Genomic DNA, 17,488 nt, shown 5'->3' with positions numbered 1-17,488 from the left:
GAGACAGAGTCCTACTACTGTGGAGTTTTAAATCAAGGCAGATATAAGCATGATATAGACAAGGTGGAGGTAGAGATGAGTGTCGGAGGGTGTGATAATTTTATTACGTTTCTTTACATTTCTCTAGAACAGAAGTCCTAAAATTCAGTGTGATGGATTAACACAGCCTCTGCCCTCGTAGACTATCACACAGGCTTATGACCGCACCCGCTTTCAGTCCTCCATCCTGTCAGGACTAGGGGTTGGGAATGAGGACCATGACACCAGTCAGCCCAGATCCCTTCTGAATTGGACTTGGCAAGGGTGGGCCCTCCATTGCATTTGCCTCGCCCGAGCCACACGCACCGGCTGGGCAGGGAAGGATCTCTCTCCCTGAAATGTGCCAGGGGCCGCCGCAGTCTCCTGCCGGAAATGAAACCTGGCAGCAGCAGGTAATTCACAAAGCAGATGACTGAAACTGTCTTGAGGGCCGGCCCTGGTCCTTGCAGAAATGGAGCTGGGTCTGGGGCTGGAACTTGGTGGGCCCTTGGCTTGTCCCAGATATGTGAACTGAGCTCATCTGGAAAGGACTTTGTAAACAGTTCCTTTCTCTGAATTGGTAATAATCCAATTCTCAGGCCTAGGAACTAGAGGTACGCCCCTCATTGTCCTGGCTCTAGCCTTTTGCCTCAGGTCCAGTGACATCACTTAGGGACAACACAGAAATTATTGGACTAGACTTCCATACCTTTTCTAGACCTACAGTGAGGCTGTTCTGATTCCCACCACTTCCCCACCCTCCATGCCTAATTCCACTCTCAGCCCAGCCCCTTCTGACCACAGTTGGGCAGAGCCACATGCTGGCCAGACAGCAAGCATCTCGCCTTTCTTGCTTTAGAACCCTAAGGAAAAGGTATCCAGTAGCTTTGGGTCCAACCCTGGCAGGTGAGAGTCTAACCCTTGCAGGTGAGAGGAATTACCTGTAGCATCCATCTCCGTTAGGATCTCCAGGATAAGATTCTCAGACTTTTCCAGGTCAGCCATCAGACTGTTTTACTGATGGGCAGGAAGTTTCTCCTTTTATTCAATGTGAAAGCCCACCAACCTTCATTCAAGTGCACCTCCTCTTGCCATCCTCGGTGAGATTCTGTGTCCTTGCAGTTCTGCCTCCCATTCCCAGGAATCCTTTCTTCAGGCCCAAGATGATTAAATGCACCAAATGGATAAATTGGGTCCTTTCGTAAATCCCCTCCTGAGTCATATTGAGATTGAATTGCATTTTCATGTATCAGATTTTCCTAAATCTGCATGTGGTACCTGCCTTATTGGGCTCTGCGTGCGTAACTATTTCAGAAATAGGGTATATTTGTTTTAAACTTGACAACTTACAGAGCACTTTCTCTTTTTCATTCTTGAAGCAGCCCCGTGAGTCAGACTGAATAAGGAAAGCATCACTCACTTGCTGTAGATGAGGACTCGGGCGTGTGAGCGGCGTAGCCCAAGGCGCCTGACTGTAAGAGCAGAGCTGTGGTCACAGTCAGGTCTTCTGCCTCCGAGTCCAGTGCTCCCTTTCTTGACAGGATTGCTGCCTCTCTGCAGGTGCCACCTTGACAGGGAAAGCCCAGAGGATATTGGGGAGTAGGGATGAGGAGCAGAGAGAAACCTGCCTAGGATTAAGCTGCTGCCGTGGACACTGCTAATGAAATGAACCTGATCACCACAATGAGGCCCCAGACTGCTGCCCTAGAGCAGGGTCGTCCCAAGCTACTTAATGCTCGTAGCTCCTGCAGCAAAAATGCCAAGATGTTTGCAAGACATTGTCCTCTTCTGGGACGGGAGTCATACTATCCAATTTATAAACCTCAGCACTGTTTATTTATTCAGCAAATTGTACTCCCTCCCCACCCCCCCCATACACCCCCTAGCTGAGCAGGAGACAAGGTGTCCTTGATCACCAAGAGCCACAGCCCATTCCCTCTTCCCGAGCTGATCCTAGTATACAGGACCAATTCTGGCCCCTCAAAATAAGTCTCCATGCCTTGGGAAAGGTACCCTTCACTTAGAACATTGAGAATAGACTGGAGAATGACTTTTACAGAAAGCACCCTCAGGTCAGAGATTGGCTTCATGCCTTCCCCCACCCCCCAACCCTGCTCCCCACCTCTCAGAGGGAGACGGGGTTCTCAAATGACCCCCTTTCCTGTGTAGCCAGCCAGCGTTCAGTATGTGGAGTTACTCTGACTTGGCGAAAGAAGGAAATTGCTTTGTCCCTAGTGCCTTCCCACCGTCAGACGGCAGGAACAGCTCCTGACGAGTTTATGTGCCAAGTGGCAGTCCCCATTCTCTCCTAAGCAGCGAGAGCCGTTGCTTTTTATGAGGCTTCTCAAAGATGCATGGGTTACCAGATGGCTTGTTCGGGGACTTTAACATGCTTTCTGGAGCCTGGGTCTTCTGCTCACAGAGAGAGACAGAAGTGTTGACGGTGGAAAATAGAGGCTCCTCTCTTCCATGAGCCCAGCCCTCAAGGGTGCAGGTTCCACTGCCCAGAAGCCTAGCTAGAGAAAGGGGACCAGCCCAGAACTGGGTGCTTATTGCCTGCTGGCTGCGCCCTCTAGCGGGAACCCAGCAGCCCTGTCTTCCACCCCCAGCTGGGGGATATCCGCAAGGTGACTTTGAGCTACGGCTGGGGCATCGTGATGAGCAAGTACATAATAAAACGGGACTTGGGATTTGAAAGCTGCATTCTAATACAGTGTCTTCTCCACGGTGATTTTAGTGTCGTTTGATGGAGGATGACTGAGCAAGGAGGGGTGATATAGACCTAAGATGAGCTGCTTATTGTGAAATTCCCTACAGGCCGACTCAAAAGCCACAGGCCTCCCTGCACAAGGGAATGGGAGAAGTTGCCAAGGACAGGCAGACTACGAACACCCTCTTGTCTTCTAAGCCTACGGAAGGGGGCATTTCTGGACAGCACCCTTCCGTGGGCACGTGACATCCTGTCTCCAAGGCTGCTTCTGCTGGCGAGATTAGTGTCTAGGAGGCTTTCCTGCTGGAAGAAACCTAACCCTAAACCTGTTTCTCCCCACTCACTAGTGAGGTGGCCGCCAATCATCTTCCTGGGTTCACATCCGGCCAGACAAGAAATCTTTCCTTCCATCTTCCACTGTGCCGCCTCGTGCTCACCCCATCCTGTTACCCTCAGATGGACCAGGCTAATCAGTTCATTTGTATAGGGAGGGATTTCAGCTGCCTGGACAAAACCAGGAGTCCGCTGTCCAAGCTTCTTCTGTTTTCCTGAGCTCAGAAAAAAAGAGTGTGTTAGACTAAGATAATAGCACCTTTTGAATATCTCGGCTTGATATTTGGCTCCATGAGGGAGAGGGCCAAATGTTATCTGCAAGTTGAATCTTCCATATTCAAAAATCTCAGTCTCTTTTGTCTGCCAGTGCTTTCCCAAATCAGCCATTCACTTGCTGTAAGCCTCTGTAATTTATTTTATTTTTTTCTTTTTCTCTTTAACCTGCTCTTTCCATTGGCCAGTTTATTCATTTCTCAGCTACAGCTTCAAAGGGGCTCACCTTCGGGCTTCCCGCCCCAAGGGCATCCAGAGGGAGCTGTTTGGTTTTCTCTGCTGAGTCAGGAGCCAGGCCCAACTTGATCTGGTCTCCTGTGTTTCTTTGTATCTCTGTCTCAATCTCCTGCCAGTCTGCCTCGGGTGCCTGTCAGTCTCTTCCCATCTCTGTGACAAGCAGGTGGAAATTCATCCACTTCTGGCTCTTCCAGGCCCACCAGAACTGAGGGCCTCAAACTAAGGGCAAGGCAGGGGTCAAAGCCAGGGGTGACCCCACCTGCATGGATATTCGTTGCCTCTGCCATTGAAGGAAGCTTGTCACAGGGCACAGGGGGAGAGGTCAAGGAAGGCAGAAGGGAGAAGTGATCGTTGCAAGGAGCCGCCCTTTGGAGCTGAAGATGTGAAAGTGTGACGCTCAGAATGTCTGTTCTTTAAGACGTGTTAGCCGTAGCCCAAAAGTAGCCAACCCAGACTCACCTTGAGGCTTCAAAATCAATAAGAACTTCTTTCACAATAATATATATATATATATATATATATATATATATATATATATATTTTCCATTTTGGAAAATAAAATAAAGTTTAAACTATTCAGGGGAAATACAACTCAGACAAAATTCACCTGGTTAACCTGGTTGACAGGCCACGGCCCTCATTATGGTCAGAATGATGGGACTGGGGCGGGGGGCGGGGGGCGTGCGCCGGGGGGCGGGGGGCGTGCGCCGAGGCAGTGCCACCTTCCACTGCCCCCTGATCTGTGACTCCACCACTCTCTGGATTTGTGCATGTCAAGTCCCCTCTCTTCGTAGCAAAGGTATATCCTGAGCTTGCTGATCCCGGTCTGGAGTTGGTATTGCAGGGTAACTAAGGGAAAGCAGGCATTTTGGTCAGCTGTGGTTTAGCTATGAATTGGTTCAGTCGGTATGTTTTACACTCATACTTCTTTGTCTTTTTTTTTTTAAACAAAAGGAAAAAAGTTTAAGTCCCCCCTTTCCTTCTCCTGCAGGAGGTGAGTGTGTGGGTGTCCTGTAGAACCATTGGCTTCCACCCCAGCTCTGGCCCCAGCCTCCAGGTTTACCATTCCCACCCATCCCTCCCTCCATCCCCTTCTCTCCACCCCAAAAGGAAACCCTCTGCCGCCATCATTACTGTTATGTCAAGATGCCCAAACTCTCCATGACATATCCCATCCTCCGACCACGTTCAGTATTGATGACTTTCATGCAGGGATATGGATGGGAGGGGCGGGAAGGGAGGGAGTAGCCAGTGGGGAGGGGGGAGTGGTGGGGGTGGGATGGAGAATGGAGATCTTTTTTGTCTTTTTTTAAAAAACAAAACAAATTTGTCATTTAATGGATCCAAAAACAAAAAAGCAAAAGTGAAACACACACACACAAAAAAAAGATCAAAAATCCCCTCTGCAAAGATTTTTTTTTTCCTGGACACAAATTGCTTTGCTTCCTGTCACGTTATAATATCAATATTAACACAATGTGTAGTCTAAACCTAGTTCCTTTGTAGTTTGCATGGGATGTGAATGCTGTCTCAACGTGCCCAGATCTAGAAGACTGCATGAGCATCAATTCAGATGTGAAAAAAAAAAAAACTCTCTCTCTCTCTCTCTCTCTCTCTCTCTCTCTCTTCCATATATATCTCTATTTCTATTGTGATAATTTGGTGGGCAGTGAAGCACCTCCGGTTGGTTGCCGTAGTGTGTTGAATGATCGTTTTTTTATTCTCTCTATTTTTGGAGCTCCAAGCTTCTTAGTAGTAGCCTGGGCTGAGTATTCTTGAGTCCCTGCTGATGTTTTCGCATGGCCTTGGTTGAGTGTTAGAAGTTGGGCCTCAGCTGTTTTTTCTGAAGTGTTTGGCTTGTAATGACCGGTGCATGCCTGGCTTCTGGCCTCATACCCAGCTCTATTCTCTGCACACCAGTCCTGAATAGCTACAGTGCTCAACCGAATTTTGGCGCGCCCGCTTCCCCGGCAGGCTCCAACCCGGCGCGGCCCGGAGGCTTCCCGGGGGCCAACAGCCCAGGACCTGTCGCCGATCTCTACGGCCCTGCCAGCCAGGACTCCGGAGTGGGGAATTACATAAGTGCGGCCAGCCCACAGCCGGGCTCGGGCTTTGGCCACGGCATAGCTGTAAGTACCTTCCTTCCCCTGCCCTCCTGCCTCCTCCTTCCTGACCAGCTCCCCGTGGCCTGTGGGTGTGCCAGGAAAGCCCAGAATTGGGGGCAGAGGAGAGGACAGAGGGTCCCCATCAGCATTACACCAAGCTCCCGAGGGCTGAAGCCTCCGTCATCTTAGACATGTCCCGAGTGCCTCTTGTGTGGCTATGTGATGGAGCAGAAGGAGCGAGGGCAGGTTGGGTTCAGATCACCACTCCGTCACCTTCACACTGTGCAGCCTTGAGCCACTTTGATAACCCATCTGAATCTCCCTTCCCTGGCTGCAAACCCAGAAGCAGTATGCTTTCCTCAAAAGATTGTGGGAGGATTATTCAACATAACGTCACGTGCTGGCACGTAATAGGGCCTCAGTAGCGGCCACCTTCCTTGATCCCCACTTTCTGGACACTGTCATATGGGCTGGGACCTGAGAGCTGGGAAGTGTCCCAGCTCCCCCACAGAGTAGCAGCCTTAGTCGGTAGAGCCCCTGGTCGAAGGTCCAGTGGCAGCGCTGGAGCCTGGGAGGTGGTGTGGGGGTCCACGCCCTCTCCCAGGCAATTTCCTTTGCTAATGTTTCTTACAGTTTCCAGGTTCCAAGTAAGTTCCCATGTGCATTCTTTAGCTGCAGCCCCCACCCCTTGAAGGCCAGGTGCATTTGATATTTGTAATGCTCTGTGGTTCTATAATCTGACTAATCCAGGCAATGGAAATTTGCTTAACAGATTTGCATGCTGTTTTCAGATTGTATTGTTCCTCTCCCTCCCGGTGTGTGTGAGCATGAATGTGCCTGAGCCCACTTGCTCGCTGTCCCTTCCATTTTGGAAACAGAAAATTGGCCAACCTTTGCCCTAGCCAACCTCGGCATTTTGGAGGCAGCTTGGTTTTGAGCTAAGATGGGTGCGTCTGCAGTCCCAGGCCATGTTCCTGTCACACTCTGTTTCTGGGCAACAGTTGGCAAGCCCTGCCTTCAGTGCCATGCTGCAGAGAACAAATCACGTGCAGACAGTCCAGGGCACGAAGGTGGCCTCATTCATGCCCCCTGGCATTGTGAGCCACACACCACACACACACACACACACACACACACACACACACACACACACACACAGAGAGAGAGACGTCTGCCAGCCCTGATCTGTGCCGTCTGGGTCCTTGTTCAGTTCCACTCTAAGCCAGTATCACTTACGTCAGTAGTTTGATGAATCTAATCCCCTCTGATCAACTGTGGTACCAAATCCAGAATATTATTATTCACCTGACAGCTGCTCAATTTAGGGGACCATCTATCACCACTTAGAGCACAACTCATTTCCATATTCAGCATCCAGAAACACAGACTCGATGTGTTCTTGAAAACCAGGGGCTTTTGACCTTTGGCCTGTGATGTTTTTCTGAAATAACCAGAAAGCATCCCAGTTTGTCTGCACTGGGATTTCTTCTCCCCAGCTAGAGTCAATGGGACTGCGGACAGAGACTTATCTTTGCACTCTGGGGTTCAGGGCAACCGTGCCCATCATTTGGGGCACAAATCCACCCCAAATGGATTTTTTCCTCACCATCCACCCACGCCTCTGAATCTGGCTTTTGGTGTTCCCCTAGGTAGGCAGACAGGCTTGGTAGGGGCGGGGGAGTGGGGACTAGGGGATTGGAGCTGGGGAGGATGTCATCCTCACCCCTCATGGCACGGTGTCTCAGAATTACATATTCATGCTGGCAACCACAGAACTAGTCCTAGAGATAATTTCCTTTCTCAGAATATGACAATCTGTTCCCATGTATAGCGCACTGATGACCTTAACAATTGTGCAATTTTAGGGACCTTTGATTGCAACGGCCTTTACAAATGGATACCATTGAGCAGGTGCTTCCGTTGCCATCTCTGAGGTATTACCGTCTCTGCCATGTGTCTCTGCCCTGCCGGTGTGTCCGTACATGTATGTCCACGGGTCATACATGCACGCGCGTGCCCTGTCTCATCACATCCACATCTCTCTCTCCTCTTTCTGGATCCCTTTTCAGGAGGGCGGGGGCAAAAACAAATCCAGTCTTTTAATCTCTCATCCCTTCCTCCAGCTTTTAATCATGACCCCCATCTTTTTGACTCTCTTTTTTTTCCTTGATTTGGATCTTTGGATTCTTTTTCTGTATCTTCCCCACCCTTCATCTTCCTCTGTCTTGAAATACAATCAAGAGTGTGGGAAACTGGAAGGAGACCTTGTGCTGCACCCGTCCCAGGGGGATGGAGGCAGGGAAGCATTGGGCTTCTGCTAGGCCTGGAAGCAGTGATGGAGGCTAGGACCGCCCGCTCCTGGAGGTCCTTTGAGCTGGCCCTGTGGGTCGAGAGCTCCCCCGGGCTTGCTGGGGCCCAGCCAATGGGGTTTATGCAGTCAAATAGCCAGACTCCATCTTTTAGTGAAAAGAAAACATTTTGGCCAGTAGCTACCGAGAATTATCCAGATTACTGCCCGAAAAGCAAATTAAATGAACAACATCACCTGCATAACGTGGATTTGGATCCCTGCCAGTTTCCTCACCTTTTAAACTGAGCTTAAGTTAATTAAACATTTTTAAAATCACTTTGATGGGGATATGGAGGGGATGGAACAGAGGAGAGGGAGGTTGGGGCAGTGAGGAAGCCCCTTGCCACACACTTTTTTGGGAATGAGGCTCTGTCCTTGGAAAGAACACCAGCATGGGAGAGGGCTTGCCTTGCGAAAGCACTGGATGTGTACTGTGTCAGCACATTGGTTTGTGAGGTTGGAACATGGGTCTGTCTCTGTAAAAGCGAGGGTGACAGCCGAGGCCAGGGAATGGATCCCACTCAGAAAATCCCACCGGGGCACGAGAGCCTTTCACTCTTAGAGTTGGCATGCAGGAGAAGCCAGGCTGGAGATGAACTGGCCACTTTGGGCTTGCACTTAATTGGATGCCCGTCTCGTAGAGACGGATTGCTCCTGGCTCCTGAGTCGGACCAGTTGGAGAACTGAGTTGAGTTGAGCTCCATCAATCTCTTGGATTTCTCTAATGTTGCTGCTAAGGGATCACCTCAACTAACGCAACTGCCTCTGTTAACCAAGTAAACCATGTGTGTGAATTCCCCCGCCCCTCGCCTACACTTCCCCTTGAGCACTGACCCAGCCATCGCTGGCCAGAGCCAGAGGCCACTAACAGTTTGAAGGAGAGCTACTCGCTACTAATTAAGCTGGGTTTGGGGGCCCAGAGGAAGTCAAGTTTCTCTGAGAGTAGGGACAGCTGATATAACCAAGAACTCTGGAGACTGAAGATGGCTCCAGCCCTTTGTGGAGTCCGATGAAGAGGGGATCAAACAACTACCAGGCACAGCAGACCCTTGAAAGGCCAGACGCTGGGGCTGCGGGTGCTCCTCCCTACCTCCCCTGGAAGAGAAGGAATGGTGTAGGGCTTCTTGCCCACAGCTCCATGCACTCCCAAGGCCACTAAAGCCTTTCTATAGGGGTGGGGCAGGGTGGAATGGGATGGGGGAGGCTGCTGCCTGCCCGCCCTTGCTCATCTAAGTCCAGGACTCCATTTCCAGAGGACGAAGTAGCCAAGAGTGTGATAGCAACTCACTCCCTTCCAAAATGGATTAAGTGAGCTAATAGAGTCACCTGGCTGCACCGCAACAGTTAGGAAGGACTGGTCAAACACACCCATTGTCCCCAACACAGGTGACCCTCTGACATTCAGAGCCATCCACAAAAGAGGAGCCCAGGCCTCCCCTCTGCCCCACATCAATTCAGGGAGACTCAATGAACAAATCTGTGAATCCTGGGCTTGTTTTGTTTCCTGTAACCAGAGCTGGTTATTTGTTTTTAATGTTTTAAGTGTCTTGACCTTTAGTTTTTGGTATATATATGATCTTTTAGTGTAAGTTTGCATTTAATAGGTATTGATGGGTATCTAATAAAGGCAAAAGTTTGTGGGTTTTTTTTTTTTTTTTCAAAAAAATTTAGCTTTGAAAACAGAAGATCAAACAGAAAAAAGGTATCTCTGGTCAACGTGCAGTTTGCCCGTCTGGCTGCAATCCCTGTGACCACGTGTCCCACTGTTAACCTCCACAGTCCTACGGTACTGCATCCAATCAGCAAGATGAGCTGTAGCCTTCTCCTCTCCCCCGTGTCAGGCATGGTTTAGATGTCAGGTTCCCCAAGCTGTGATCTCAGCAAGCTTTTAGCCAGGCTATTTTCACACGTATCCAGTAGTCCAGTGAAGTCCTTCTTTGAAACTCTAGTTGAAACAGTGGAGTAAATCACATACTTGTCTGACACTTCTTTCTCCTCCCTCCTCCCCTCGACTTTCTGTTCTCTTCTGGACATCCTGGCCTTCCCCGCCCTGCAGAGCATACCTGGATGTCCAGGCAAGACTGGGCGAAGTTTCTGAGTGGCCCTTTGTTTAGGTGATGTCCGCAGACCTGGACCCCCACCAGCCTCACTCCCCATCCCAACCAGAGATGGTTCACTTCGGATCGAGGGTTGACTACATCTCATCATCTCATGAATCTGCTGTGATATAAGCCAACAGCTTTTAAATGTGTATATAACCCATGATTTTGGTTTTGTTTTGTTTTGTTTTTCTTGGTGGTCTCCCTCTCCCTTCCTCTCTTCCCATTCTCCTTTTAAATCTCTTTGAATCACATTTGGTAGTGATTTTGACTTAGTCCAGTAGTCACATAGCTTTAATATCTAGTTCAAAGCTAACCATAGTATAATTGTTATATTAAGGAGTTATTTTTTTTCTTAAAAAAATTATTTTGCTTGTTTTGGTTCTGTTCTCACTTTTAAAGGATGCTGAGATGGTAATATTACTCTCCATATTTTGGTACCAATTCTGAGACTGTGTGAATTTTCAGGTGGAACTTTAGCACACACTGAAGCAAAGTTGTAAAGTGCGGGGCGGGAGGTGGGCATGAGTTTCCTATTTTGCGTTGTAGAAGAAGTGACATGTAGTGAGCTAATTAACAGACTCTCTAGCAGTTCTTTTTGTGATGTCTCTTTGTTAATCTGAGTATATCTATTTTCGGCAATAAGGTAAGGACGACAGTGTTTTGGGTGTCCTCCTTTTCTATAAGTGCTTTTTTTCTGTTGAAAGAGGTGATATTATAAGGTTTTTTGAAATTGTGAATTCTAAAAAAGAAATGTTGTAAATACAATTCCATTAACTACATAGAAACTATTAAGAAAGAGAGAATCAAAAATATTTTTGTGAGGGAGTCGGTCCCAGGCAGTTTGATGCTCTGTGGAAGGAGGCGGGAAGGGAGTGTTGGCCAAGTCAGTGACTGAGATGAAGAACGCCCAGCTGCCAGGACCACCCCAGGACAAGTTAGAGCACTGTTTAGCTCCTTTGTCTGTGTGATAGACCTAAGAACTGTATTAGTGTCGTACCAGCCTATTAACCTCTCGTCTGTGCACAGCTTCAAATGTTACCGTCTAGTTAGATTTTTATTTAAAATATGAAAAACTGCTTTTCCCAAGACGTTTTTTAGAAACAAAGCTACAATTTTAATATTTAACATATTTAAAGTTTCAAAGCACACCTGTTTGGCTTGGGTGGGGGCGGGGTGGGGGGGACATTCTTTTTCAGTCTTAATTTTTAAATATTTGATCATTTTCTATTGTCCAATCATTTCAGCACCTCCAAAGGTCCCTAGGACACTTTGCCTCTCTTCTCCCCCTGCCCCCCACCCCGCTCCCAGATCTGGGGGCCTATGGGCCAGGAGTGGATAAGCCTGCATTAATGTAACCTTTCTCCATTCACTTTCTATTTACAAATTAGGAAGGCAACCTTTTGGTTTATATATTTTTTTTAATACCTCAGTGCTGCAAGTATCACCAGAGAGGCTATGGAAGAACTTTTTTTTTTTTAATTTATTGTAGATGTAAACAGAATTTTAAAAATAAAAAGTATAAACATCACTGCACTGTGACTGGTGGGAAAACCTGACAGCTTCCTCTTTGCACATGTTGAACATTTGGCTGTTATAATATATGGTCCTCAGTTGGGGAAAGATACTTATGATGAAGGATATTTTTTAATTTAACTTTTTTTTAAATATTGGTAATAGGTCGGCAACAGCAACTATAGAAGTACAACTCAATAGATGGCATTAAAACATATTGTAGTGTGGATATATATTTTTCTTTTTTAAAATGTGATATTGACGTTTTATTAATATTTTTTAAATTGTTACGTTTATAAATTTGGTACTTAAGGCACAGCCAGTATGAGACACTGAATGCGACATTTATTATAAAGAGCTGCTGCACTCCTATTTTTATAAATTTTACTAACAAAGTAGACTAATGTAGACATTCACAGACATGGTAGGGCAAAAGCATCTTCAAACTAAAGACTTCAAAATGCTAACTCGGAAAGAAAGAAAAAAAGCCTTTTTCGATTCTGATGAAACAGCAACATTTTTTTTTTTAATTAAAAAAAATCATGGTCTTTGTTTTTCTAAGACAATGTTAGGTTGTTTGGTGAGGTTCTTTCTGTGATTTTTTTCCCTTTGTTTCTTTTCTTTTCCCCCCAAACAACCAGATTAAGTAAAATGCTGAGCGCTTTTAAAGTATCAAAACTTGTTCAAGTCATAAAACAACAAAACAGAAGTTTTATTTAAAATTTAAAAAAAAAAAGAAAGAAAAAAGAGAAAATAGTGAATTCCCAGAGATTCAGTGTTTAGACTAGGGACTTTGATTCCTGTTTTGTCCGTGTCGGTGATGTACTGTACTTCCCTTCCTTTTCTCTGCATCCCCCATCACCTCACAGAAGACGCTCCGTTGATCATTGTATGTTAATAATGTATAAAATGGCTATCTTGTAAGCGTGCTGTCCTGGTACTAGTGTAGCGACTTTTTTTCTCCTCTTTCTTCTAGTACATATTGATAGGTCTAACATAATTAAGGTTTAAAAAAATTAGACATAGTTATTCAGATTTAGGACCAGTAAGGATAGAACTTTCTCTTATTTATGAAAAACAAAAAAAAAATCCTAATAATTTTGGGGCAGTTTTTTCCTTTAATTGTTTTTCTTTCAATTTCAAGTTGAATTTTGTTTTAGCTGATCTGATGTGGTTTCAACTAACCCACGGTCTCACCATGTTAAAATGCCGGCGGACTCTACCGCGTTTTGTAGATTCCCCCCCCCCCCACTGTGAAGGGGTGCCATACTACCTTAAATGCTAATGCTAGATATGCAAAACTGGATTTTTTTAATTTATTTTTTAAAAGAGGGAGGCATGGTATATTAAAATGATTTTACTAAGAGAAAAAATATTTTTTTAAGAATGCTCAGAAGAAATTGATAATCTGTGTGAATATGTTTTAGATGTTTATATACCTTTTGAAGAGACCCAGTAGCCCATAGCACAAATCTTGTGGAAATCCGATATGTTTTAATGTGGCTACCTAGGTTACGGTTCACGTTAGTCCCCCCATCCATCTAGAAGTCCATTTTGAAAGATTTTTGTAAATTCTTTTAGCACTGATGTTCAGCCTTGTCTTTGTTTCAGTTAAGCTCAGTGGCGAACATGGAAACCACCTTTTCCCTTCTCTGGGATAGAAACCCTCTTGGCTGATGGCTTTTCCCCAGAATTATCAAACAGCCACCGGGTGACTTTCTGGCTTCCAGATCCATCTGCCTGAGACCCCCGAACTCCTCTCCTCCCAAGCAGAGGAGAATGAGTGGCATTAGCTCCCAGACCCCATTCCTGGTTCTTCCTGGGCATGGGGCTGATGGAGATGACCAAGTCTTGGTCTGCTCTCTAGGAGCTTCCACAGGCTTGGCTCGTGGCCTTCCTCACACCCATTGGGAAAACCAAACAGCCTCACACTCTATCCCAGTCGCCTTTTAGCTTGATTCAAACAAAGCGCCAACAGGCCTTTGCGTTTTTATCCTTCATAACCTTCATCTTAATTTGAACTTGTAGCTTGGACTTTAAGGTAGCATGGCTCTATTGCTGTCAATTTACTGTTTCACTACGCAGCAATCACAGCCAGTGAATGTTACACACATCTTGCTAGACTAGTATAAAAATCATTGGGTAATTGTTGGTTCTAATGACCTGAAAGGTGTTCAGTTTTTGTTCTTGGTTTTGTTTTGTTTTTGGTTTCTTGGGGGCGGGTTTTGCTTGTTGTTCTTTTTCATTTCGGGAGTTTTTGGGGAAAAAAATGTATTTTTGGTTCCAAATAGAAAAACAAACCTATTTTGATCTTTAGTGCAAACGAGGGCTAGGGACTTAGCCTCCACCACCACCACCACACTGCTTCATTCTGCCATTCACTCACTGCAGCATATTCAAGAATAAAGCAATATAGTTTACTACATTTTTTATTGAAGGTCAGCCATGCTTTCTGTATTATATTGCATATGAAATTGTTTACAAAAGAAACACTAACTCATACTTCTCTTTATCGGTTGCAAGTGGCACGCAGGGACAGGGAGCGTGGGGGCTGGTGGGGGAGGGGAGATTTTTTTTTTCTCTTGAATGTGCTTCACAAGCCAGGCTATCTTCCAAGGAAGGCAGACAGTGGGTAGAGCAGAGGGACTGACTGCAGGCAAGCACATTGAAGAGAGACACTGGTGAGTTTCCCCACCCTCACCCCAAAGCAGAAAACTAGCAGACATCAGCTCAGCCCCATCCTGGGCACAGACACTACACAAGGAGACGCTGGAAGTTAAGCAATACTTTAATACTGCAATACGTTTGTTTTCTTTTTTTTTCTTTCTTTTTTTTTTTTCCACCAAAAAAAAGTAAGTAAACGAAAACACAAAAACATATAAATAAAATCCACCCCTCCTGTCGGGGGCAGCAGGGGCAACCTTAATCCAAACACCTGGCTATCAAATAATCAGAATGTATTGTCTCAGACAGGATTTCAGTTCCGGGAGGCAGGGGCGTGACGGGGGAGGGGGCTGGAGGCTGAGAGACAAAAGTTCCAGAGCCTCCTCGAAGGTTCTCTACTACTGTATTCTGTACATAATGTACCATCCCGTGTGGAATCTGTGAGTGTCCTCTTAAGTAGCGTGAGCTAGCCAATCTACCGTTCATGGTGTATTGTAAACTCAGAATTCCATATGTAATAGGATGCAAGTCTAAGCGTTTCATGTGGACATAAATGTATCTAAATAAAACTTTCCCTAGCACTGTGGCTGACCTCACCCTTACTTTTATACTTTAGTATGAAACTGATGAGAACTTTGGTAGTGAGTATTTTTTTTATATATATACATATATATGTATCTATCTATATATATATCTCAAGCATCTTTCAGGTCTTTGTGTGTGGCTTTCTTAAAGCCCTGTTGTAAAAAATTACTATGTGGATGGCAGTCTCTCACATCACAGATGTGGAAAGTATAATTTTATATTTGTATTTTCAAATAAATAAGTTTGTGAAAGGTTTCCATCCTCTACTGTGGTCCAGAAATCAATGTGTTTGTCTGACAAAAAAAATAAAATAAAATAAAATAAACTGTTTTGAACAGAGTTGTTTGGTGTTCTTTCACTTGCAGAGGAGGACTGGGGTCTGGGAGAGCTGTTGTTTTGCTTGGTGGGGAGGGAGGGTATCATCAAATCGCACCTGCCACCCTCACCCCTCAGCATGAATGTTGGCCGTGGACCTCCAGCAGGGAAGAAGCCTCTGCTTTGTCCCCCAGGGAGCTCGTGGCACCATTTTAATGATTTTAATGAAGTGGCAAGAGAGCACTAAGACAGAAGAGCAGATGGGAGAGTGGAGTAGATTAACAACAGAAGGTACACAGAACCCATGGGTAGACAGGGAGTAAACCCCAAAGGTCCTGCGGATCAGAGGACCCAAATGGTGGAAGGAGCTAAGAGTCTTCCAGGTGCTGCCCTCAGTTATCAACAGCACGTGGGAGAAGGCGCCAAACCACATTTCATGACCCTTGAGTAGGAGGTCTGAATGGGTATCAGACCTCTGCCTTCAAGGAATTTAAAGTTTTGCCTACTGGAAATCGTTAGAATCACAAAACTAAGTTATAGAGAGAGATCATCTACAATAGTTTCCACCCTCTCTCTACCAGACAAGCGAGAGGATACAGAAGAAGTGAGACCCAGAACATTAAGGGCAAGTCTCAAGACCTGGTGATGACAGCTACAGCATGCTCTGAACCAGAGGATTCCTCAGCTTTGAAGCCCTGGGGAAAAACACCAAGAGAAACAGGCCAAGAGGTGTGCAAGGGATTAAACATGACCCTGCCAGTGTCGCTTAGCTGCTTCCTCAAGGCCGCAAGGAAAGCTGTAGTCTCCAGGACATGGCCTTCTTGGGTCCCTCTTCCAATTTCCTGTCTCCTGCATATAACAAACTTATCTTTTTTAAAAAATGGGTTTTCCAGTGAAAACCAGAAAACCAGCTAGACAAATTCTAAAAAAAAAAAAACCTGGATCCGGCCAAGCATGGTGGCTCACGCCTGTAATCCCAGCACTTTGGAAGGCTGAGGTGGGCGGATCATGAGGTCAGGAGTTGGAGACCAGCCTGACCAACATAGTGAAACATCGTTTCTACTAAAAATATAAAAATTAGCCAGGCATTGTGGCATGCCCTGTGATCCCAGCTACTCAGGAGGCTGAGGCAGAAGAATCACTTGAACCCAGGAAGCAGAGGTTGTAGTGAGCCGAGATTGTGTCATTGCACTCCAGCCTGGGCAACAGAGCAAGACTCCATCTCAAAAGATTTTTTTAAAAAATTAAAAAGCTGGAACACTAACAACTTTATTTTAAGGCATTTCTGCCACACTGGAGTCCTAGAGGAGACAGTAGAATATGCATTCCTTTATCTGGAGCTGGAGGCAGGCCCACCTCCTGTGTGTTCACAGGCAGCACTCTGCAGTGTCTTGTTACAATGTTTAAGGGAAGGAGAGAAAAGTATAATACCTGCTTCCCCATGGAAATGAAAGGCTAATGGGAGCTGACGTAAGAAATCGCTTTTAGGAATTCTGAGAGAAGTGAGCCAGACACATGAGGCCGGCCATCATGGCCATCCTCCTCATCCTGATTGCTCAGCTCAAAGAAAGGGGAGGCCCAAACGCAGCCCAGGACCCTAAGGAGAGATAGAGCAGGGAACAGGAGCACCAATTCTATGCCAAGTGGATCATACACATGCCCTGGTTAGTCCTACATGTGCCATGTGACTATCTACATTGTAATGCTCAAGTAAGGTGTATAATTTGCCCATGGTTGTACAGCTGGTGAGTGGCAGAATGAAATCTCATCTGTAATACATCCTGCTGCCCCTGGGTTCAAGCCTGACAACAAATAGCATCAGTGTTGAGTGTGCCTGGGAGGGTGGGAGTGAGGATTTAACCTACGTGCCTACCTGAGTCAACAAAATGCACCACGAAAGAGGCAGGACAATACCAACCTAGAGAACAACAAACTTTCCTGTTTGAGTGTTTCATGGAGAAAAAAAATTAAAAATTAAATAGAAAACAAATCAGCAAAAACTAGAAGGAAAAAGAAGAAACAGCAATGTAAAATAAATAATACACAAAGTAGGATGGAAGGAATGAGATGAAGTGAATCTACCATTATCTAAATATGAGTGGATAGAATTTTCTCTCATTACAAAATAGATGTGTTTAGAAAAAATAAAACCCAGTTATGTGCTATGTATAGAAACACACTAAAAGTAATGAAAATGGCTAAAAATAAAGGGGTGACAAAGAGAAAATAGGCAAATACAAAGAACAAGAGCAAGAATGGAAATGTCAGTATCAGACAGAGTAGA

At 45.8% G+C, this 17,488-nt stretch overlaps 1 protein-coding gene and 1 non-coding gene across 10 annotated transcripts in view; one reads left to right on the top strand and one right to left on the bottom strand.

The window, feature by feature from the left end:
• MSI2 (musashi RNA binding protein 2) overlaps positions 1 to 15,733 on the top strand; it is a 433,350-nt gene extending 417,617 nt beyond the window's left edge. For 2 of the 9 annotated variants that reach the window (XM_039475923.2, XM_074388539.1), the window contains 3 exons: positions 5,546 to 5,700; positions 7,542 to 7,610; positions 10,083 to 15,733. In XM_039475923.2, the coding sequence (XP_039331857.1) occupies positions 5,546 to 5,700; positions 7,542 to 7,583 (197 nt within the window). In that variant the 3' untranslated portion in view covers positions 7,584 to 7,610; positions 10,083 to 15,733. Of the gene's footprint in view, positions 1 to 5,491; positions 5,701 to 7,541; positions 7,611 to 10,082 lie in introns of those variants that run through there. The other 7 variants (XM_074388537.1, XM_039475921.2, XM_074388540.1 and 4 more) reach the window with 5 other exon arrangements.
• Positions 15,734 to 16,084: 351 nt separating this feature from the next.
• LOC120367014 (U7 small nuclear RNA) lies at positions 16,085 to 16,145 on the bottom strand. The gene has a single exon (XR_005581516.1). It is a non-coding gene; the product is annotated as a U7 small nuclear RNA (small nuclear RNA).
• Positions 16,146 to 17,488: the final 1,343 nt, after the last annotated feature.

Source organism: Saimiri boliviensis, chromosome 17, assembly GCF_048565385.1.
Source record: "Saimiri boliviensis isolate mSaiBol1 chromosome 17, mSaiBol1.pri, whole genome shotgun sequence".
NCBI lineage: Eukaryota > Metazoa > Chordata > Mammalia > Primates > Cebidae > Saimiri > Saimiri boliviensis.
This window is presented reverse-complemented; position numbering and strand designations above follow the sequence as displayed.